General features: G+C 40.6%; 1 protein-coding gene across 2 annotated transcripts; it reads left to right on the top strand.

The window, feature by feature from the left end:
* Positions 1-209: 209 nt before the first annotated feature.
* On the top strand, positions 210-24,512 carry STAM2 (signal transducing adaptor molecule 2). 2 transcript variants are annotated; one of them, XM_081903116.1, is made up of 14 exons: positions 210-392; positions 6,966-7,050; positions 8,730-8,805; positions 9,040-9,135; positions 10,145-10,291; positions 11,823-11,892; positions 13,716-13,836; positions 16,342-16,436; positions 17,198-17,283; positions 17,426-17,513; positions 17,718-17,772; positions 18,780-18,933; positions 20,842-20,996; positions 21,115-24,512. In XM_081903116.1, the coding sequence occupies exons 1-14, from the start codon at positions 353-355 to the stop codon at positions 21,329-21,331; spliced, it is 1,485 nt and encodes a 494-aa protein (XP_081759242.1). In that variant the 5' UTR covers positions 210-352; the 3' UTR covers positions 21,332-24,512. The 2 variants fall into 2 exon arrangements, with proteins under 2 accessions (XP_081759242.1, XP_081759241.1); XM_081903115.1 differs by having other exon boundaries at positions 211-392; positions 13,650-13,836.

Genomic DNA, 24,512 nt, shown 5'->3' with positions numbered 1-24,512 from the left:
TCCCTTCGGAAACGGCGACGTCGGGATAAACCTGCGGGATTCAAAAGAGCCCATGCCTAAATTCCCTTTCTCAGCCCTTATAGATCGGCCCTTTCGCCTTCCTTCCCGCGCCAGGATAACTCAGGCGACTCTGTAGACGAACCGCAAACTGGGGGGGCGGAGACGGAGGCGAGGTGGAGTCCTTACGGAGCGGGCGGAACAGGAAGTAGAGCGGAAAGGGAGCCGAGGGCGGGGCGGAGCTGTGCTGAGACGGGGTAGCTGCGCACCGAGTCGCTTCCTTACCTGGGGGCAGCAGCCGGGCCCGAGCGCCCCGGAGGGTTCGCCGTTCGCCGCCATTATTATAATAGCCACCATGCCTCTCTTCGCCTCCAACCCCTTCGAGCAGGATGTGGGTGAGTCCCGGCGGGTGGGATCTGCCGCCCACCCCCCTCCGCCTGGGAAAACGGGGTCGCGAGGGGTCGCCGGGCTTCAGCAGGCAGCCCAAGTGTCCACGGGAAAGAGGGGCCGGGGCTCCAGGGCGCCGCGCCGAGGCAGCTGACCCCGGGGCGGGGCCGGGAGGGAGAAGGGAGGATTGAACCCGGCGATCCCTGTTTCCCGGGAGGCTCTCTTGGGCAAGAGGCCCGGTGACACAACCGGCAGTTCCTGTTGCAACAGCGCTTCCTGGGTGGGGGGGGGTCCCCGGGGTGGGGGTAGGGGGTTCTCGTATGGACCAAGGCCGAGGGGCGCGACCCTGGGCTCCCTCGTTCCTTTCCTCTCCCCCCCCCCCCGCCCTCACAATTGTTTTGGGTTACAAACACTAAAGGAAGCCGCTAGAGACCTTTCGGGAAGTTTTTGTTGCGTTGAGGTTTCAGTCTTGGGCAGGCGAATAAGAGGGGCGTCTAATGTTGGGGATCGATGCCGGGGTGGAAGCGGGCACCTCTTAAATATAAGAGGGGTTGGTGGGGGGTTGAGAATGTCCGCAGGCGCTCAAAGCTGCGGTGAAGTTATTCCTCTTCCCTGCGTTAGGGAATTGTTTGGCCCGTTTCTTAGATACATAGAGGAATCGCGTTCGTTTATTCCCCAGAGCTGGTCTCCTTCTATTAAATATGTCGTTGGCTGTGAGCTACCTAAAGGAACACAGTGGTACCTCAGGTTACATACGCTTCAGATTACAGACTCCGCTAACCCAGAAATAGTGCTTCAGGTTAAGAACTTTGCTTCAGGATGAGAACAGAAATTGTGCTCCGGCGATGCGGCAGCAGCAGGAGGCCCCATTAAAGTTGTGCTTTAGGTTAAGAAAAGTTTCAGGTTAAGTTGGGACCTCCGGAACGAATTAAGTCCTTAACCTGAGGTACCACTGTAAGGGCAAAAGTCCCTCCCCCCAATCACCCATTGTTCTAGGCGCGGTTTTGGGACTGGGAATTTCATGAGCGCCAGCAGTTTCTGAGCTTTGCACCTAACATTTCAGATTAAAACTGTAGAGTGGAAGGAAAGGAGGACCTTTTTCTGCCTCCTCACTTCCAGCAACTCTCCAAAAACTGAAGAAGAGACCCTCTTAAGAATATTGGTGAGATAGGCAGGGGAAGACCTAAAAATAACCGTAATATTTTAGCTGCAGTTCATTCATTTCCAGCTTTGTAGTCTTGTTACAAAAAATCATGCCTAGACGTTCTGTTGTTGCGCCCATAACCCAGGTTTAAGGTGCCGTTTAGCTCCTAGCTTTCATATCTCCATTTCTAACACTGTCCATCACCACCACCATGGTGCAAGACTGGAACTGAGAACTAATAGCTTGCTGAAATTCTAAGACGAACAAGGGTTTTAACCTGGCGGGTAGTTCCAGCAGTTAAACTACTAGATCGCTTCGTTCATATGCATTCAGTCCATAATGGTGCTGGAGACAGAGATATGTGGCAGTTTCTCATGCAGTTCCTTCTCCCAATATATCATATTGACATAACTGTTCAGATAACCGAGAGTAGGGGACTGGGGAAATAGGCAGGGAGTCTTGCATGGCTGACCTTGGTTTGACAACCTAGACATTGCAAGACATTGCTTGTACCAAAACCTCTGGAAGTATTGAGGCCAGGCTTGCACTCATTTGCCTTCTGTGCGAAGGTACAGTTAAATTATTCAAAAACAGACTTCTAGAGATTTAATCTTAACCTTGTGCCTTCCTGTACTTTCACTGTACTGTCTCTCACTCTGTCAAATAAATGTGTTTTGGATCTTAAATAAATATTGTTAGTGGTCTTGGTAATAATTTGGATGCCATGATTAAAAGCTCAACATATCTGGAAGGAACACTACACCTGGAGTTTATTAGTCAACAGACCATATATCAACAGACATGACAGGACACTTTTCTCCTCATTTACAGTGACATCAGCTGTGATCAGCTGCTTGCTTTTGTCATTCCTGGTTGGTAGATATTTTGAAACCTGAGAACAGGCACCTTTTTTACAAGCTGTCTTGTGCTGTAAAAGTTGTGAAATTAGTGGCATTAACCTCTGTGTGTCTTTCAAACTTAGGCCTAAAGGGAAAAAAAGTATTGCTTCCCACATTCTCTAGTAGCATCTGCAATGGGATTTTAAATTGTGTGTTTCTGAAACCACTATTTCAACAAAAATGTATAAGGCAGGAAAATAATATTGAATCCTTTCTGTAGCTTCCCTGCACATGTATGCGTGCACTGTACTGAAGTTTATTGTTTTTGACAATTTTTTTTTAGATCTAAGGGGTTCTTTAAAAATCACAGAGGAATTGGATATCTTAATAGTCTATTGTAGATGGTAATTCAGATACTCTTAGAAAATGTGGGGAGCCAAAATACATGGATGACAGTGCTCTCTTCTGCTAGAGGTTCAGCTGTTGAGCTTCCTAGCATAAGGCTAATATGTAGGGAGTTGAACGCAGATGGACTTTGATTTCTGGCACAAGCTCTTCTTCAGTCAACATTATTAAAAGCATACACCAATTACATCAAACAAAAAAGTTAAGTGATTTGCTCGCTCTTCATAAAACACCATGAGAGCGGAAAAGATAGTAATGTACTGTAGTTGGGGGAAAGCATTCTCTTATGATCCATTCCTTTTCTGTTATACAGAGATTGCTTTATATGCATATAATAGAGCAATCTGGAAACCTGCCAACCTTTCATGTCAGATATAGGACCCTGTTGGTTCCTATGTCCTTACAGAAAAATATACATGGTTCAACAACCTTTGCTTTAGGCTAAGCAGCTCTTTTTCATGATGATGATGATGAAGAAGAAGAGAAGAGGAGTTTGGATTTGATATCCCGCCTTTCACTCCCTTTAAGGAGTCTCAAAGCGGCTAACATTCTCCTTTCCCTTCCTCCCCCACAACAAACACTCTGTGAGGTGAGTGGGGCTGAGAGACTTCAAAGAAGTGTGACAAGCCCAAGGTCACCCAGCAGCTGCAGCTGCATGTGGAGGAGCGGAGACGCGACCCCGGTTCCCCAGATCACGGGACTAACGCTCTTAACCACTACACCACACTGGCACTGGCTGATTGCATACATACTGAGTTGATAATATAGAATACCTGAATTAAGTGAAGAGTGAATTGGCATTTCTATTATGGGAGACTAGAATATTTAATTGAATTAATTACCAGAAACTAGCAAATTTGCTAGATCACTTAGTATAAAAGTGAATGCTTTAAATATGCTGATCATCTGGATGTGTTTTGTTGAAACCTGCAGTCTTTTTTTTTATAACTTGTTGCAAACTAGTCAGGAGTGTATGCTTTAGTAATTGGTTCACAATTATTTTTTGTTTTGTCATACAATAAGACACCTTTTATGTGTTGGCGGCTATCTTTGGTTCTTTCTCCAAACCTAGTAGATCCCTATAAGTATGCATTGCCATGCTAATTTGCATAGTATCTTGTTAAACTGCACAAGTTTAACATGGTTCTCCATCTGGCAGGCATGTTGTTAAAAAAGGCAGTTCCAACTTCAGTTAGTGCAAAGAAACAGGTGTCCGTGTGCATAGCCCTAGCTTAGTGAGGTACCACACACAGAAAGGGATGCTGCATTGATAGTTGATCTCCTTTTCTCTCTCCTTTACCCACTGAATAGTTGATCATTGCAAATATGGCTTTATGAGCACAGTCTTAACAGCTGAGTCAGGGGAAGGAACCGTGTACAGTACTTCCCAAAATTTCTGCTAGAGACAAGCACAAACATGGAAGCATTGGAAATGGGAACAAATGTACATGTAGTGTTTTATTCAAATTTTTGCTCTATAAAACTCACCTTTTCCCTCCTAAAAAGTAAGGGGAAAGGTGTGTGCATCTTATGGAGTGAATGCAGGCTGCACAGCTATCTCAGAAGCCAGAACGGTAAGAGGGATTGCTCCTTTCACTGCGCAGCGATCCCTCTTGCTGTTCTGGCTTCTGAGATTCAGAATATTTTTTTCTTATTTTCCTCCTCCAAAAACTAGGTGCGTCTTGTGGTCTAGTGTGTCTTATAGAGCGAAAAATACGGTAGAGCCTTTCTCAGTCATACATTTATTTAAAGTGTGATAGTTCCTAGTACAAGATAATTTTGTTAGCTTTCAGTGCGTCCCCCCCTTTTTCTGTGATTATCTATCTTAATCGGGTATGTTGAAGTTAATGGAAGTACTAATTGTTTGATTTTACAATGTATGGGCCTTCCCCAACACAGCTACCCATCAGGTCTCACTGTTATCTGAGCTTCTGGTAGTTATGGCACAGTTCACTTTTTTCTGAATGCATAAATAGGGGGTATGGTTTACTCCTCCATCCTAAAAGATTTACAGTACTTGTAGAATGGATAAGAATTCTTTATTCTCCTAGGAGTACCACCCCTAATATTTCTGCTTGAATTAACTGTTCTTCATGCGCCTCCTGATTGGAGCAATGGTTGAGGCAGCAAAGCAATTGGCATTTCCTGTGTTACATTTCTTAATTGGGGATGACTTGGATGCAGAAGTAGGGCAGCAGGAACTGTATCAGGAAGAGACAAGACCAGAGGGTTAAACATTCCAAAATAAAACAGTCAACCTACTTTTGTGGGTGGATATTTCAGGCACACAGGAGCCTTTGATTTCCTGTGCTGTACAGCTTGGAACTTACTGCCTTAGCATGAGATTTGAAAATTGGTGGATAAAAATCAAGGCAAAACATGAATACACTTATTTCTGAAACTCAGAGAGAGAGAGAGTGTAATATTTTATTAAAGCTTTTTCATAATACAATAAGCTAAAAGAAACTAATATAATACAAAATACAAAAACAGAGAAAAGAAAACATAAAAGTCCTCTCTCAAAGGTAGCTCTTAACCCTTGTCACCCTCAGAAAGTGGTGGAGCCTCCCAACTCTCACCTGGGAACTTTTTCTTCTCCCAGTCTCTCATCCTGGGAGGTCTTCCCTTCCCTGCCTCTCACTCAGGGTCCTTCCACCAATTCAGGGTCCTTTGTGCATGTGAAATCCTTAGACCCCAATAACAGCCCGGAGCAGAGGACACCAAAGAAAAGAAAAACAACCAAAGAGAAGTAAACTCATTTTCAAATCAGCTTCTGATATTCTTTTAACAGAGGAACAACAGAGGAAGCTCCTTTATGATGGAGTTAAACCATTGGTCCATGTATCTCAGCATGATTGGCATCAGGTCTCCAGAGTCTCTGCTGAGGTTTATGTCTATCCCTACTTGGAGATACTGAGAATTAATCCAACCCAGGATCTTTCGCATGCAGTGCAGGTGCTCTACAACTGACCCATAGCCCTTGATTTAATAGCCCTTCTTTGATAGCAGGGGGCAGTGCAAAATTATGGAATGGATCGTTCTATATCATTTTACAGCTGTTGACTAGGGATAAGGAAGATCTGGCTTTCTGGATGTTGTTGGATTCCAACTCGGAATTATGGAAGTTGCAGTGCAGCGGAGTTGGGAGGACACCATTGATGCTGTTGGCAATGGTTGGCAGTGCTATGCTTTGAAGTTGCTGTAAAGGAGGGGTCTGTTAACAAACACACAGATCACATCTTGAGAGTCTATCACACATCGCTTGGACAGACGGCAATTTCAAGAGAATTTACAGTTTTCACAAGGGAAATGCCTCATTTATTTGCCTATGATTTCCGAGCTCTAAACAAAGTTCTGTGAGCCAGTGCTGGTGCTTGTTCAAGCTTTGTTTTGTCCCTACTTCTTGCCCAATAAATGGGTTGAATCCCGTTCATGCTGTTGTGCAAGTGCTTTGGAGCCAGCAGGAGGTGTCCATTAAAGGGAAGGGAGTGATCTTTGCCAATTTCCCCCATCCTCCTGTAGTCCTGAACCCTCCAGAACAGATTCTCAGGGAAGTTGAGAACTGTAGGAGGTGGGTCGGGTCATCTTTCAGCTTCTATTCCAGCTCCACAAAGCAGAGAATTAACTCCAGCGCTTCCCTAAGATGCAAAGTAGTTATTTGATTTGTAAATACGTTTAAGAAGTTTTAAGTTGTTGCCTTAAAGGCAACAACATTACTTGCTGTAAGCCAATCCTGCTGTAATCTCTTCTCCATTATATTATGAAAGAACTGAGGATTTTAAAAACGAAATACTTGTGCTGCAAGCTGCTTTTTAGACATGCCCATCCTACAGTTTGGTTGAAAAAAATATGAATAGCAGATACATTAGACTTGTACCCACCTCTAAAGAGTTAATGTACAAAATTTCATATGTTTACACTTGGGTAAAGGAGGTATGAAAGATATGCCTTTTCAGACTAAACAGATCACATAAAATGATGACCTTGTAACTGCAGTTCTGTGAGGAGGTTTTTTCCATCACGCTGAGAAATGTGTGTGTCCTTATGGTGGGAACGAAAAAACTGCTTCTGAAGTTTATAGCTTTGGGAGCATATACAGAATAAAAAGCAGTTGTTTTGCTAGTGGCAGTTCTAACAGAGAGTCTATGTGTTTGAAAAGGTGTTGATTCTCAAAGCACTATTTTTCTTTATAGAAAAAGCCACAAATGAGTACAACACAGCTGAAGACTGGGGAGTTATTATGGATATATGTGACAAAGTTGGAAGCACTCCTAATGGGTAAGACACTTCGTCCTGTCTGCCAGCTCTTGCTGAATGTCATTTTATGTTTCTGCTGAGTAATCTGTGTTTCCTGTGCCCAGATCTGATAGGTAGCTCTATTCATTCCAGTCAATTCAGGCTGGTATACACAGTAATGTGCTTATGTTAAAACTCATCTTGTATAAAAAATCAGATCCATTTAAGATGCAAAGAGAAAATGTAACTAGGTCACTTGAGAAACTGTCCAGGTTGTTAAGTAAATTCACTTTCTGTTGTGAAGTAGCAGAATTTTTTTAACCTAGAGTTTCCAATAAATGCCAGTGTTGTTTAGATGAACTTTTTTTCCTTGTAATTGTCTTCCAGAACTCTTGGACTCTTGGTTCTCATTCTTTTTGGCAGCTTTTATTTTTATTTTTTACCAAAAATGCATGCAAGATATATTTGCTTGTTTTCAGACTAAATTGTAAGAAGAAGTAAAATGTGTGCTTGGATGTGACTGTGCTTTATTCAAGCTTTGAAAGCATTTGGTACCTATTCTGTTTGAGCAAGCTAAAAATGTATACCAAATTGTGTTTAATGATATTGCTTTTTTTTTTTTAGCAGTCCACCTTCTGGTGGCAAATAGCACTGCCTAACTTAAAACTACAATTTTGCAAGTGCTAAAAAGCAGCCAAAAGACAGAGGAGAGATGAAGCCTTTTCAGACCTTCAAATTCTGTATCGGATCAGCATGTGAAAGGGGAGCAGAGATACATCTCCTGACTGACAGAGAAAACCTTTGGTGTGTAGGCTTTCTGAACACAGATCCTATCAATGTGTGGAAGAAGGGGGTAATTAATAGGTAATAGGTAATTAATAGGTGTGATCCAGCTTCCCATCTACACATTGACTCTGCAGAATTTGAAGGTCTGGAAAAAAGGCTGTTGGAGCCTTTGCAACATGAGTGGTAGGATTGTGTTCCAAAACTTTGGTTTTCAGTGTCTTTTTCCTTCCAATATTTCCTGTCTCCTTTTCAGTTAAGTCAAGTGCGGGCAATCTTGTTGATATTCCTTTGGAGAAGGTAGTCGGGGGTGTGTGTGTGTGATCAGATTGCACTCCTTTCTCAAACAAGCGCGTACACCCACATCACTATTCACACAAACACACACTCCGTCCTCTCCCTCTTCTCTCTCACATACACATGACCTGGAGAGATGTCTGCCACTGTTTCCCACATATTTCATGTTGCAGGCTCACCCCGTCAGTGCCAGAGAAAGAGGTTTGAGCAGGCAAGCACAGCCTGCCTGATGGCCCTTCTCTTTCTCCACTCCATGGTCTGCTCTGTGAGAGTGGGGAGGGAGCCACCAGTCTTGAGAAGAACAGAGTTGAGTGAAGGAAGTGGGAAGATGCTGGCCCTTCCACCTTCAACTCTGCTCTTTTTAAGGCTGCCCACCCCCATCCCGTCAGCTCTTCGTGTTTTCAATGCAACCAAGAGAGAAAACCCTGGAGTCCACAAAGTAATGGGATGTCTTTCCCATTGCACAGAGCAACCAAAGGTCACTCTAGGTGTCAGAAGAAGGGGGTGGTCAGGGCAGGTGCCCAACTTTGGGTGGCAGTGACAGGAAGATTGGGGGAGGGAGGGGAATAGGCCTGCAGGTTGCCAGCATGCGAATTAAGTGATTGAAATAAGAGTCTGAAAAATGATATTGTTTTATCTAGAGCAAAAGATTGCCTCAAAGCCATTTTGAAGAGAGTAAATCACAAGGTACCCCATGTTGCTCTGCAGGCACTAACTGTAAGTATAATACATACTTATTTTATGAAAAAGGTTAAAACAGTTCTTTTTAATCATAAGGCTCTGTGAGAGTGGGGAGGGAGCCACTAGATGATTGCTTTTGAATTCTATTTAATACCTGTAGATGATGTAGTAAATCTTTGTTATGGCCAATACCTTCGTCACTGCTTACATCTTGTTATTTTATGTGGTTATTTTCATCTACTAATTTTTGCCTTCAATCTTACTTGTTAGCTATTGGGAGCCTGTGTTTCAAACTGTGGAAAGATTTTTCACTTAGAAATCTGCTCTCGCGACTTTGCCAGTGAAGTACGAGTTATTATAAACAAGGTAAGGTTCTAATATGCTCCATATTTAATAAAAGCCAATGGGGAGAAATTCATTGTTATGGTGTCTATGCATCTGTCCAATACACTGCTGATATTTAACTTAGGTAGCAGAAAGGGACAAATTAAACAGAATTGATAGGGCAGAGAGATGAGTGGAACAGACTAAACCATGAAATGATTTTCCACAGCAGTATTCCATTATGGACTGCAATGAAGAAACCGTAACATGCAGTATCTGAATTGACAACTGTCATGCAGGAATGACAGACCGTGAGAAATCAGGTAGATCTTAACCCTGCACAGTAGTAGAGCCGGAAGAGCAAAATATTTGCACGTAAACACATAATAAACCCGAATAGTGGTATTTATAACCAGCAGGAGCCAGCAGGGCCGTGTTGCTCACCCGTCTTCTGAATACAGTGTGTTGCTGCTGCAGCAGAGAGTTCAACACAGTGCAGGCCCAGTGCGAATACAGTGTTGGGCCTGTTGAACTGGCTCTGCTGTGGCATCTGAGCCACCCTACTCCTGCCATGTCCCATTCCCTCTCAGTAAGCAGCAACAATATGCCCCATTTGGAAGATGGAGAGCAACAGATCACACCCACCCACACACACACCCCAGTTCTACATGCTGCTATTGCATATGTGAACATGTTGTGGACATATTATCAGTGCTGCATTGACCTCTAGATTTTAATACGAGGCAATTTAAACATAGGCCATGATCCAAAGAGCTAGTTTAGCCAAGGACCTGGCCGTGCCTAATGGCATTTCTTTCCTTCAGGGGGCCTTTCCCCACCTTAAGCAGCAGACCCTTACACCATTTCACAATTTCTTTTTTTTTTTTTAAACTCCCTTCAGTTTCAGAACAGGTGTGGCGCAAGCCCCCAATTCCCTCAGGCCTTCAGAGCTAATTTGGGTGGTTCTTTGGATCCTAGCCACAACGCTTTAAAAATCAAAATTTGCCTTGTAGATTGTGCTATAAAACCGGGCTTGTTTGTGTCTTTTTAGGGTCATCCTAAAGTATGTGAAAAGTTAAAAGCTTTAATGGTTGAATGGTCAGAAGAATTTCAGAAAGACCCACAGTTCAGTCTAATATCAGCAACTATTAAATCTCTTAAGGAAGAAGGGGTTACATTTCCTACCTCTGCATCACAGGTAAGAGGCTAGAGTTATATCTGTTTCGGCATGTTTACAATTTTGCAGATACGTGAGGACATTTTAAGTAAAACACAGAATATTTTGACATGTTTGATTTTCAGTAAATGCCTGGTTTTCACAGCGAGACAGAATTTTACCCTGCATCTGAATAAACTATTATCAAAAAGATGTATATTTCATCTTTTTAAAAAGATTTTTATTTCCTGGCTAGTTTATAAATATCTAAATATACTCCATTATTTAAGAAATGCTATTAAAACAACATAATTTTATGCTATGATCCTTATTGCCAAGATGGAGAACTGTAGCATAGCTAAACTCATGACCCTGATGAATGCAGATGCATATAGTGGGAACTTTAAAACCAAGCCCCACCGACTGCTGTTTATTGTATGTAGCCTTATCGATCTGCTAATGAATTCCAAACCTCAGTGAAAAGAAGGGGTGAGTGGGTTGTGGTAGCGCTATGAAAAATCAGTATGTGTGACAAACTATTTGCCATACAGGGCAAAAGAAACAGGAGAAGGACATCAGCAGGTGCTAGAAAGCAATGCATTTTGAAGAAATACTCTGGTCTAATGCATTTTTTGGAGGGAAACTTTTCAAGGTCTGCTCTCCTTACTCTGTTACTGACTTGGGTCACTCTGGAGGCAGCGAGCAAAGGTGCTTGGAGTGGGGGGAATCGTGGATCAGTATTACTTGTGACAGGGCTAACCTGCATGCATTGTGATGCTAGTACCAAATACTGACTCTGCCTTACAAGGTTTTTGTAAGAATTACTGAGATAATGTAGATGAAGCGCTTTGAACTCGTGAAGTACCCTCAAAATAGGGAGCCAAGGATCAAATTGATGTGTGCAATAAATTTATTTATACATACATACATACATACATACATACATACATACATACCCAGCCACTCTGGGTGGCTCCCAACCGAATATTAAAAACACAGTACAGCCTTAAAGATTAAAAACTTCCCTAAACAGGGCTGCCTTCAGATGTCTTTTAAAAGTAAGATAGTTGCTTGTTGCCTTGATATCTGACAGGAGGGCATTCTGCAGGGCAGGCGCCACTACCAAGAAGGCCCTCTGCCTGGTTCCCTGTAACCTCACTTCTCACAGTGAGGGAACTACCAGAAGGCCCTCGGCGTTGGACCTCAGTGACTGGGCAGAACGATGGGGGTGGAGACGCTCTTTCCGGTACGAGCAAGCACACGAGTCCAAACTCATTCACGTAATACTTAGCCTTAGGTGTAACTCTCTTGAGGCTTGAGTTGGCATTTTGTCTAGAGACGGTATATACCATTATCTTGTGACTGAAATGCTGAAAGTTGAGATAAGAGTTCTTATCCAAAATCTGTGTTCCTAACACCTCTTGAGATTCCAGTCCTTTCTTGTTTTAAACAAGTTTTAAAAATGCTTATCGCAGGGCAGCTATATCAGTAACACCGCTGTTTTTAAAGTACAAGCAAATATAGAACTTTTTCCACTTGGTGTGGTATATTAATATTGCCAGTACATTTACAGAGTCCCTCAGCTGTTGCCAAGAATGGTGCATCATCAAGCAAAAACAAAGAGGATGAAGATATAGCTAAAGGTAAAGTATTAGTCACCATGTATCTTGAGCAATATAACATTTAAAGTGTTTCTAAGCTTATGCTTGGAGATGTGTTTTGATGCCTAAAATGCACAACATGTTCCATTTAAAGAAGACTGAACAATGAGGTGTAAATGGGTTAGGAAATGGAAGACAGAGAGAAGAGTGAGCAGTTATTTTCTTAAGGGGGGAGGAGTAGGGAAAATTCAAGTTTTATACCTCAGAAAATGCATATTCTTTTGGCGCTATTCTTCCCTTCAATTGAGCTCTTGGGATGCTTGTCTCTTCTAACAATTTTCTGTTGTATTGTCATTCTGTTTTGCTAGTTGTCAAGAACTGACAATTAGTTTCTAAAGCAGCTTGAGGTCTGAGACCTTTTACGCTCATAGCAGTGGTGAATGACTTAAGAAGCTCTTTGTGAGCTGGAGTAATTCAGCTAATTTACACAAAATTATATTGTGTACATTTAACCCCACTTGCATTTTGTTCTCGCAAGAGTAGCCTTCTTGAGAAATACTGGGTTATGACTCAAGTTTAATGAACATCTTTTTGCCGTTTCGTTTTGAATACTTTAATACTTTTCCATCAACTTATCAGTTTGTAGCTAGAAGCTCTGGAACTTCAATTTGTATGCACTATTTTTTGGGTGTATCAATTTAAAGTGACTTGCAAACTGTGGGCTTTTAGTCCTTACTATATATTATTATGGGCCCTGTTGAAGAACCTGCATGCAGATTATTTCCTGTTGCTTCTTTAAGATCATTATAAATAGCAGGCTCAGTCAGTCAAGTTTTCCAATGAGCATTTTGCTTACCAGACATTTGACTAATACTTAGTTAATTGCTAATGTATTTGCAATTCAATTTTTTATCTGAGTAATACTTGAGATTGTGTAATAATTATAAGTATTTGTATGATAAACTGTAACCAGTTTAGACCAACTATTCCTAGCTATAATATTATTATTTTTAAAAAATAACACTATGCATCAACAACCTTTATAGCCTTGGTTGTTATTAATATTTATTAAATTTATATACCGCCCTACACCCACAGGTCTCAGGGTGGTTCACAGGATAAAATCAGAATATAAAACCACAAAATACATAATCAAAACAAAAACAACCCAGTAACACCCCCCCATGGCTTCCCACAGGTACAAAAAGAATAGGATCCTTTAGATAGTGCTATCTCCACCATCTAGAATGCCCCCTGTCCGCCAGAGAACCCTCAGTCATCCACATTGGATGGGATAGAGATTACAGTTCGAATGCCTTATCATCCCTGTGTGATGTGAGGAGTTCGGAATAAGCTGCTGCCTTGTTATTACTAGGTTTTCTTGAGCATGTTTAAGAGGGGTTCTGAGACATCATCTTTTAACTCAGTGCTGGGATTAGTACCCAGTTCAGAGAGCCTTGTATTAAAAAATAAGCTCCATGCAACGCAGTTGTGAGCTAGAATCTCTGCATGCCTTGGACCCTAGGAGCTAGATGTTGGGAAGGGATCTCAAGTTTATTAAGGTTGAAATGTTTGAGGTTTTTATGAAAACTGTTTTATCTGGGTTTTACCTTTATTATTCCTCCCCCCTCCTTTTTGGATACCACTATGGTATCATTGCAGTGTATAGCATTTTATTAATATCCCTAACAATAAATAAATAACTAGTTACCTTATGGTAGAAAATAAAACTGCTGTTGACACATTTCATCATTATTTGGAACATTATAAAAGGCATTTCTTTGTTTTCCAAACCATAGCTATTGAATTATCTTTGCAAGAGCAAAAACAACAAACAGAAACAAAACCTTTATACCCACCTGTAGAAGTTCACTCAAGCAATCAGAAAATTTCAAGAAAGGTGCGCGCCTTATATGACTTTGAAGCTGTCGAGGACAATGAACTCACCTTTAAGAGTGGAGATATCATTGTTGTTTTGGACGACAGGTATGTTATACTTTGAGACCTATCTATAGAGAGGGCTGCTGAACTAAATTTATTTACTGTTTAGGGAAGTTTTTTAATGACTGGTGTTTTAATGTGTTTTTAATCTGTTGGAAGCCGCCCAGAGTGGCTGGGGAGACCCAGCCAGATGGGTGGGGTATAAGTAATATATTATATTATTATTATTATTATTATTATCATCATTATCATCATCATCATCATTATCATCATCATCATCATTATCATCATCATCATTTATTATTACTACTACTACTACTCTGTACGGGTTGTAGCCGACAAAGTTCTACTAAGAATAGATCCATTGACATCAATGAACCTAAATTTGTCATGCCCATTCATTTCACTGGATCTGCTCTGAATATGACTTAACATTGGATACCACCGTGTATGTCATACTACTGTATGCTCATTATGCTTTGAACCCTGTGATCATTGTAAAACTTCCTTGGACACCCAAAAACCATTTAGATAAATTATTAAATCTTTGTGATGGGTTTCTTCTCAAAATACAAGGGGGTTCTGTGCTTGATCAGAATCTTCATGTGTGTGTAAACCACAAGGAACCCTTTGAGGCAAGATTAGCTTACATTCATCTTTTCATCTCTAAACTCTACAACTCTACTTTGCCCTGCTTCCCAGGCAAAGGGTGTCATCCATTGGCATCTGTGTTCTGGAGAGCCCCAATCATCTGGCCCAGATGTGGGGGGGGAGCGCAGGTAGGGGGAGAAGAGGGGCAGGTCCTGTTGTAAGAGAGGAAATTTGCCCAAATGAATTTCATCCGTAGGATTGTTCTTCAATTGCAGGAAGACACTCTGAAGCCAAACCAAAGCACCAGGCTGCAGTATTGGTTTGGATAGAAATTCTGTTGAAATTAATACAGCATTTGAAATAGAAATGTTCTGGATTGTGATATGGACTGATACTGTAGCTATCCCAGCTCATGGAGCCATTTCTTTATTGCCACAACCAGAAGTGTTCTTTAGGAACTGTGTTGTTTTTAAAAAAGTGAGGTGCTTCCAGAGGTTTACTGATTTAAAAGCGCTTCACTCAAGTCTTGCGGAGGAAAGCATGGCGACTTTCATGAGCCTTAGACTTGTGTGATGTCCCCTCCCCTTTCTTTCTGTGTGGCTGCAAGAAAGCGTTTTCACCTGCCATTTTCAACTAACTGGTTTATAGTTGTGTCTGAACCTCAGATTGTGATTAATCTTTATGGTGGATTATTTATTTATTTGTGCCCTGCTTACATGCCTCAATGGCTTTTGAGCAGTTTACAGCTATAAAATCAATTATGAAATGCCCATGCATAATTAAAACACACAATGAAACAATTCCTTCAAAGCATTTAAAACATACATCAAAATAAGCAGTTTAAAAGTACAATTAAAGCAATTAGATCAGGAAGTTCAAGTTCAGAGGAATGCTTGTCTAATGAGGTGTGTCTTCAAGACCTGGTGCAATGCCAGTACTGGCAAAATTGGCTGGGTTCAATTTGCTGTTCTTAATGCCCTAATCCTGATGCCCTTACTTGGGCAGAGGAGCAGAAGATAGTTTGTTGGGCAACATGCTCCAGTATTCTTAGGGACTTTTAAATATTAATAATGTAGTTGTTGTTGTTGTTGTTGTTGTTGTTGTTGTTGTAGTTGTTGTTTATTATGCCCTGCCTATCTGACTGGGTTGCCCCAGCTGCTCTGGGCAGCTTCCAACAAAAATACAGAGGCAAACAGTGTTTGTCTGCAGACAGCTTCCGGGTCATGTGGCCAGCATGACTAAGCCGCTTCTGGCAAACCAGAGCAGCGAACGGAAATGCCATTTACCTTCCCGCTGGAGCGGTTCCTATTTTTCTACTTGCACTGTCATGCTTTAGAACTGCTAAGTTGGCAGGAGCAGGGACTGAGCAACGGGAGCTCACCCCTTCACGGGGATTCGAACCACCGACCTTCTGATCAGCAAGCCCTAGGCTCTGTAACACATGTAAAACAGCTATAGTTACATGCTAATTCATAAACCTGAATGCATAGTAAGGATTGCATATTAAATGACTTAACTGAATTTGTTTCATTCATTCATTGTTTCATTTGTTTCAACCTCTGAGGTTTTAGAGAACACTTATGAGATTTAAACATTAGAGAAAATAGTAAAACAGTGTCAAATACACACAGAGAACAAATATTTAGGCTTTTGCTTCTACAGGTTTTTTTAGGAGGGCTTTTTCAAGTGTTTTCTTGTGTCAGTTTGGTACATTGTAGCAGATGCTGGGCATTTTGCAAATCTGTCCCTACAGTGCTTTGCTTATTTTGCAGAGCAAGGGGTTGTGGTTTGTTTCTGTGGCTTTACTTTAATGGAGCTATGAATGGCAGAAGGCAAGTTATAGAAAGTCTTCACTTGTAAATTAAGAGCCTATCCTAGGGATTTGTAGGGAAACAGGTGAGGGACAGTATATTGCAGTTGACTGTTTTGTGTAATAAAATGTAAATCTTTATTGCTCAGTGATGCCAATTGGTGGAAAGGAGAAAATCACAGAGGAATAGGATTGTTTCCATCTAATTTTGTGACCTCGAACTTAAACGATGAGCCTGAGTCAGGTAAGCTGAATAAAAAAAGGTGGTATTAAAAGCACTTTAAAAGTCACAGATAAAGTATTATCCCAATTTGATGTGGGAACGTACCATGAAATTTAATGACTTGTCCAAAGTCACTAAGTACCCTGGGAATTGGCTCTAATCCTCTTGACTCACAATGCCTAATTGTGCTCTGATTGCTAAACCGTTTTTACCCTATGCAATATGACAGAAGATCTTGCATTTTTATGAGCAGTAACTTCCCATATGTCTTGTCAGTGGCATTATTATTTCAAGACAAGACTATTTCACTTGCTGTGAAGCCACAGATGGAGGCGGGATGAAAATGTGAGAATAGATGGTTCTCAATGCTCTGTTGCAACCTAATCAAAAAGTTTGGTGTTGCCAAACGAAAACATTGAACTATCACAAGTCAAACTGCTAAAAGTCATGATATGAAATGGCTTTTAATTTGCCATCTGGGTTTTGAGCTCAGTGCATTTGTGTTTTAAAATAAGTGTCGTACACCACAAGAGCAGAATTTAAAACTTATTTTTCCGTGTGTGAAGAGTTGCTGCATGTAGGAAAACTTAAGCAGAGATTTCTATCCTAGCCTGTAGCTGTATTGAACTTGGATTTGTTTTTATAGGCATTTTTATTGTTGGGTGTTTTTGGTTTTAATTTGCTTCAGGCTGTTTTATTGGGAAGTGATTCAGAAACACAAACAAACAAACTGCTTGGAAAACATTTTAGATTGAGAAACTCATGCTATCATGTTCTCTTAGCTGCAACTGTGGAGAAAAGTTCTTCTGCTGAAGACACAACAGAAGAAGTTACAAAAGCTGAGCCGGAGCCCGTTTACATAGATGAGGTGTGTGGTTGCTTTCAACTAGTACAAAGTCTCATTAGATACTACTTCCTTGAAGAAGCTATTGAATTTTGACTGAGTTTGGGAACTTGCAGTCCTAAGAGTTCTGCATGCCTTTCTAGTGATGTTTTTCTTCTTCTTTCAGAGTAAGATGGATAAGGCATTACAGTTACTCCAGAGCATAGATCCATCGGACCCTAAACCTGATTCTCCTGATCTCCTGGATTTAGAAGGTATTTTTGATTGCCGATAAATGTGCCAGCAGTCCTATTCCAGAATCCATTGTCCTTTGTTCAATAAGCTAAGTGGCAGTCTGGGAGAAAGGTGGGAGGTGAGACTCCCCCATCTCAATGCATATCAGCCCCATTTATATCGCTTGCAGTCTCCTCAGCTATGAACATTTAACTGAACAAATATCAATATTTGTATATTCTCAGATATCTGCCAACAGATGAGTCCCATGATAGATGAAAAACTAGAAGAAATTGATAGGTAAGACAGTCGAGCAATACGTGTGAGTAAAATGGGAATGTATGCTTAAGCAGCACATAGAAGACTTAAGACTCATGTTTTCTCTATAGACCTCTTTCAACTTATCCAGACTTGTTTAGAAGCTTGAAACAAGACACTAGCTTTGTTGTACTTAGGCCATGCACAAGCAAAGAAGAAGCTGCAATTCAGGCTGCAAATAGGTTTGGAATGTGGGACTCTTTGTGGGTTTACTAGAACCCACCTGTAAGATCGTGTAGGTCTAGTCATCTTAATTTGTTTCTGCGTTCCCAGCAGGTGACCACTTCCTGCAATTTGGTTGAGTGTTGAATGAAGGCATAATGGGGGAGGGATATTAACTATGGGGGTAGCGCTATCAGTAGGACAAACCAAGTGGATTTTGGTCTTTTGGAAACAGATATAAATCCCAATTATTTTCATCTTCTCTCTCCCACCCCTCACCCCCTAATGTTGTTTGGATAACTTATAAACTTAGCTGTTGAAATTTAGAATTCCTGCAGATTTAACAGTCATGTCTCCTGTCATGGCCTTCAACTTCAACTCTTGATGGAGAAGTATCATGGGGGTGCATAGCTAAGTTCTTACTTAAACGGTTCTGGGAATTGCTTGTGTAAAACTGCTAGCTAACTTTAGGAAGCTCATGTATCCTGTAGAGCAGCCTTTGCCAACACAGGAACCTCTCGATACTTTGGACTAAAGGTCCTACCATCCTCAATCCATCATGGGCAGTGGTTGGCAATGGTATGAGTTGGGGTCTACAACATCTGAAGGCACTCGGTGGAAGAAGGCTGCATGATAACTATGGGAACTGAGCAAAGGGTTGGATGTGTTGCAGGGAAGCATGATGTAGAGACTCCTCCTTAGACTTGGTATTGGGAAGCAAACACCTTTCCAAGTCACTTCTTAACATCACAGGCTGCACATTAATGTCTAGCACACGGACAAGTGCATAACTGCAAACACTTGACTTAACACTCTTTTTGAACTAGGAAGCACTCGGAATTGTCTGAACTAAATGTTAAAGCCTTGGAAGCTTTGGAGCTCTACAACAAACTGATGAATGAAGCGCCTATGTATTCCTCATACTCGAAGATGCATTCATCTGCACCCTATCCACCCACGTCCGCTGGTGTTCCAGTGCAGGTCAGTGTCCCTGTCTAGCAAGGATTCTTTTAAGAACAGTTGCTGCACTGTGAGTGAGGGCCACTGTTCCATTAACAACTTAAGATTTTAAGGTTTCTGAATCCTGCTGCATTACATGTCAACATACACCTAAGCAAAACAGCATTGATAACTACTATTTATTTCTCCCACAGCTATTTTTCTTTTTTTAACCCATATCACATAGTTAACAGATTTCGGAGAATGCTTTAATTGTAAATTTCTTGTAGGCTTGGATCCAAAGAGGGGAGCAGGTTCTGTGTTTCTCCCCCTGAATCCTAACTCCGCTTTTCTGAGAATAAGCTCCATTGAATTCAGTTGGAGTAGGCATGGTTAAGATTGTGTTGTATGACTGTATTTGCAAAATAATTGTTTTTACACCACCTCCTTCCTGGGGGGCTACAGTTGGGTGGATGGGGTGTTGCAAAATAGGATCCAAGCCAGTAAGTTTTCCAAGTTAAACATGTTTTCATTGTAGCTTTGCAAATCAGGTGGATAGATTTACTTGTTCAAACTTTACATTGATGAGTAGTCTAGTTAAAAGGCTTGTGGGGTAGCTGATAGAGGGACTTAGGAATTAGGCATACTGCAGTACAAAATTTTGGGTGATACACCAGCATTGCAATGTTTTTATGTTGACACCAAATAATAAGAAAAACAAAAGAGATCTGTTGGTGCACATGTTTTGAGTTGTAGTGTTGAGATTTTTGAAAATGAAGCGTATCTCAGAAGGACAAAAGTAATGTTGTCCAGTAAAGGATTGATTTCTCTTGCTTGTTCCTTTGGGCTACAAGTTCTCTGTGTGTTGAATAAAATAACTTTAACATTCACTCCAAACACTCACGTTTGCTTTAATGAACTAAGGGAGTGGGGAGAGGAAAATGTGCAGGCAATAATTAAGTGCAAAAAAGGGGGGGAGTGGCTGCATATATTAGGTGGATTTTACATAATCGGTGTGGAAAGAATAGTTACCATGGTAACTGCCACATCAAAGATGATGCATTTAGCTATTATGTATTGCAGTGAACTCTTAAAAATGATAGAAGATTGATTATATTGGGTGATGTAAAGGAAATTATGAGTATTAGACATCTTAAATTCTAATATTCTTCTCATTTGAAAATAATGCTGCTTCCTCATGAGGATTAAAAACCAGTGATAGCTATACTTAAGGGGCTAACAGTTATACTAAGAGCAGCCCCACTGAAATCATTGGATAAGTCAATTTATTTCAGTGGGTTCAATCTGAGTGTGGTTTAGATGGTTATCACCTTAAGGTACTAGTAGAATATGGCTTTTGTTGGAACAAGACCTGAATATTTTATTTGTTAGATTTTTTTCCTACTCTTCTTCCAAGGAGCTTGGAACAGCAACCATGGTTTTCTTCCCACCTACTCTATCCTCATAGTAACCTTGTGGGGCAGATTAATTTGGGGAAAATGATTGCCTAAGGCAGGCATAGGCAAACTCTGACCTTCCAGATGTTTGGGACTGCAATTCCCAGCACTCCTGATCACTGGTCCTGTTAGCTAGGGATGATGGGAATTGTAGTCCCAAACATCTGGAGGGCCGGAGTTTGCCGATGCCTGCCCTATGGTTACCTGGCAAATCTTGTGACCGAGTGAGGATTTAAGCCTGTGTATAACCACCACATCGTGATAGAAGCTTAGAGGAAGCTGCTTGAACCATGATGGTGCAATAATGACCTTGATGCTGTGCTATAAAATACCTACTCTTTCTTTTTATTCCCTCAAGGAACAATTCCTGCGAATTAGTGCAGTGCTTTTGCCACATACAAAACTGGCCATAGCTTTCGTGTGTGTGCTACCCCTTCTTGGTTTTTTAGCTGTGCAATTTCAGACTCGTAATGTTGTTCTGTTTCCATTGCAGTCCTATCCCATGCACCCTCACAGTGGGAACTATGTGGTTCATGGTGTTCCTCAAGGCTACAATCCAGGAAGTGATCAGATTGGTCCACTGAGGTCCTTGCCGCCAACTATAAATTCTTCAGTAACTTCTCAGCCTGGTCAGGCAGCTTATTTAAGGTATTTCATCAACAAAGCTGTAATGAAGACGTCTTGCAAATGGTGTAATCTTTCTAGGGTTGCCGTTTGTTTTGGGTGTTGACAAAATGCCTTTTTTCCTTTCCTTTTTGTATTTCAGCACCGGTCTAGAATCCACTGCTGCTTACATGAACCAGAATTCTTGCCTTCCGCCTCCTAATACAGTCCCTTATGCCCAACAAATGGGTATGCCTATGGATATGTTCACATACCAGAACAATGCCTCCAGTTTGCCTCAAGGAACATGCTATCCAGCAGTTCCACCTCATTCCCTTACACAGCAGCGAACAAATTACCATCAACAGCCTCTCCTGTGAAAATGCAGTCTGTTCCTGAAAACAGTTTGGGATGTTGCTGACCCTTGTCATTTAAATTGTCCCTCCATTGATTTAAAAGGATGCTTCTGCTCAAGGGAAAAGACAGCCAAGCAATTTCAAAGTTCAAAAAGTTAATTCAAATTTAACACTCTCTTTTTTTTCTTGCAAAGCTGTTTAAATAAGGGGAGCTGTTAATGTGTTAAAAGGCCTTCAACACCCTGCCTTGCATAGTGGTCTATCAGCTCTGCTCCCTATTTATAATGAAGCCTCTCTAGAGTAACTTTTCCTTGTGCTACGTTTCATAAGAAAAAGCTTGAAAGCAAGTTTATATGTGCATCTCTTCCTGTTCATTCTTTCCAGAGTTTATTAATGACATTGTTTTTATGGAACCTTTAAGTCTGAAGTGGTATCTTGAAACCCAATTAGTTTAGCTAATTTGCTTTTCAGTTTGCACCCCTGCTAGAACATCCTAACAGATTGCATTTTATGATTGTACAATAAAGCAGTTGTAAATTTGGGAGAAGAAAATTTTGAATGACAGCAGTTAATGGACTTTTATGGTTTCTGCCAGATTGGATTTCTTATTTGCATTTCTCAGAAAACTAGTGCTACTTATTGCTGAGGAGTAGTTCTTATTCCCTGTCTAGGAAGAGAAGAGTCTCAAGATTGCATTTTTAGTATGTAAATTAATTTCCAAGCACAAGTTACTCTGATGGAACTAGACCTTTTGCTCTGCCTTCTCTCTCTGCTTTCATTCAGTGGTTTTGCTGAATACTTATTTGCATGAAAGAGAAATCTTTCATATTGGGAAGACAACATTTATGCCACAATTTATTCAAAGCAGCGATCTAGGAGCAGATGTCATCTTCTTGGCCTCAACTAGCAAATACACATTTTTAAGAGTTAAGCATCTAAAATAAATATCATGCAAAACTATAATTGCAGTGTTCAGGGATCAGAAAGACTCCTGCCCTGACAGAAAATGAAAGGAAAGATCCTGTGTTTTCTGTAGGTTCATTAATTCCTTGTTGACCATTTACTTACCCAGCTATATAACATAATCATCTTTAATATATTGTTTATAGGTTACATATGGATGAACCGTACTCTGCAAGCAGGGTGGGTAGTGAAATGAACTATTGATTTAGCCTGAGCAAAAGGTAATGATGGAACACACGAAAATTGAAAGGCATTTATACTTTGATTTCAGAGCCCTTCTGAAATATGCACCGTCTGTTGTACAAATACCTGTTATTTCGTAGTGAGGTCTGTGTTTGTCTAACTCAAACCTGCCTATTGTCGAGTGGCCCTTTCACTTCCTATACTGGTGCTAAATAGGCTGTTCAGAAGCATGTTAGTGATCAGCTGCAGTTCCATTTTGGACCAATTTTGTGTGTGTGTGTGTGTGTGTGTGTGTGTGTGTGTGTGTGTGTGTTTTCTTCTGGAACACTTGCTTAGTTGATCATCTAACCATGGTGGTTTCCTTTCTGTCTAGAAATGGTATAGAATGGGAAATGGGGCTCAAATTAGCCTTTTCTGTATTCAAAACTGAATTAGTTTCAAAAGGTGTTCTTTTAGAATCCTTATTAAGAGCAGGCCCAGTTTCCCCGCCGCCACCTCTCTCAGCCCAAACATTTGATAAATGAAAAGAAGACTTTTTGATGAGTATGTAACTCCTTCATATTAATAAATTACATAATCAGTTTTTATTGATTCACAATCTTTGATACTACATTAAGTGGTGCCCAAATTTGATGTTAAGCTGAAGCAACATTTTTCATGGTATTTTGTGCTTTATATATAATATATAAATAGTATGTGTGTGTATATATATCCACTTGTCTGATATTTTATACACAACATTATATATATTCATTCTCTAAAAAAAAATCAGTGAAATTTTATACATAGCTGCATTTTGCATTATTGCTAGTTGCTGTAATCTTACAATACATTTATGCAGGTTGTATATATGTATAAATTCAGATGTTGAAAATGTGTATTTAGTGTACTGGTGACAATGGGATCATCTTTCCCTCTTCTCTTTTCTAGACTAAAACATTATTTATTGCTGAGGTGTGATCATAATTATGCTGCCAAAGGAACTGACTACAGATTTCCATAGGGCCCAGACTCCATTGACATCAATGAGTGCTTAGCTATTGATTTGAATGGACTTCAGAATGTACTGCAGGCATACACTTATTTTTATATTAAAAGCAAATCCTTTGCTTTTCACATGTTAACTATTTAAGTAGAAATTCTGACAGTTTGTAATAAGGGTGGTATTGTGCTTTGTTTCATGGGTGTTAAAATAAGGTACAGTTTCTTCTTGGTCATTTTGTTACCTTAAATTGTATACAAATGTTTTTCCCTATCTGAATGTTGCCCAAGGGCATTTGTCCAATCCATATTGCCACCTGACTCAAGCTGCTTCTCCTCCTCCTCCTCCTCCTCCTCCTCCTCCTCCTCCTCCTCCTCTTTTTTAAAAAAGGTTAACACATAAAATTAACAATAAGTTCCCCAAGACTTTGGCATCTATATGCATTCCAGTGTTTCTCCCCCACCCCAATAAATACTTAAATGGCTAATCTTCTAAATCTTTTGCTCTTTATGTGTTTATTTGGTTTTCATTTGTACCCTTTCCATGCCCTGCAAACATCTAGCATAACCTGCTGAAAGATTGCCAGCTAAGGGATGGCTATGTCATGCTATAACTGAAGACCTTTCCCTTATTATCTATGCATCATTTCTCAAGATAAGTGTTTTGCAGTGTTTCACAATGTTAAGCATAACCAAGTTTTCGTTGCTATAAATTTAGTTTGTACAAGGCTTGACTGTCTTTCCCTTGGAATAATAATCCTTCCATAGCAGTAGATTAAATTATTTTGCTCTTGAGCTAACTGGTGAAAGGAAAAGGGATGAAACGGAGCACTGGAATTGGTGGAATGCCTTCCAAATATGTACTGTTCAAGAAGTTCCTGTTGTGGTTGCTTGTCCATGTTCAGACTTATGTTTTCTTCCCATACCACAAAATACTTTCTGGGTGTTTTTACACGATACTATGTTCAAGCAACCGTCAGTATTAACAATTGGAGATCTGATCATATTAAATATCCATCCAGATTCTTGTCTACAACATGTTTGGGCTGACTTGGGCAAATAAAACTTGTTTAACAAA

The sequence above is a fragment of the Podarcis melisellensis genome (genome assembly GCF_964234715.1).
Source record: "Podarcis melisellensis genome assembly, chromosome: 1".
In the NCBI taxonomy this organism is placed as follows: domain Eukaryota; kingdom Metazoa; phylum Chordata; class Lepidosauria; order Squamata; family Lacertidae; genus Podarcis; species Podarcis melisellensis.
Note: the sequence above shows the minus strand (reverse complement) of the source record. Positions and strands in the feature narration are given on the sequence as shown.

What these genes read in the sequence shown, in the direction of transcription:
- STAM2 (XM_081903115.1), top strand. Translation starts at nt 353, where the DNA reads ATGCCTCTCTTCGCCTCCAACCCCTTCGAGCAGGATGTGG. An exon ending in TACGAGTTATTATAAACAAG is followed by an intron (nt 9,136 to 10,144) that starts GTAAGGTTCTAA and finishes GTGTCTTTTTAG; the next exon opens with GGTCATCCTAAAGTATGTGA. An exon ending in GGATGAAGATATAGCTAAAG is followed by an intron (nt 11,893 to 13,649) that starts GTAAAGTATTAG and finishes TCCAAACCATAG; the next exon opens with CTATTGAATTATCTTTGCAA.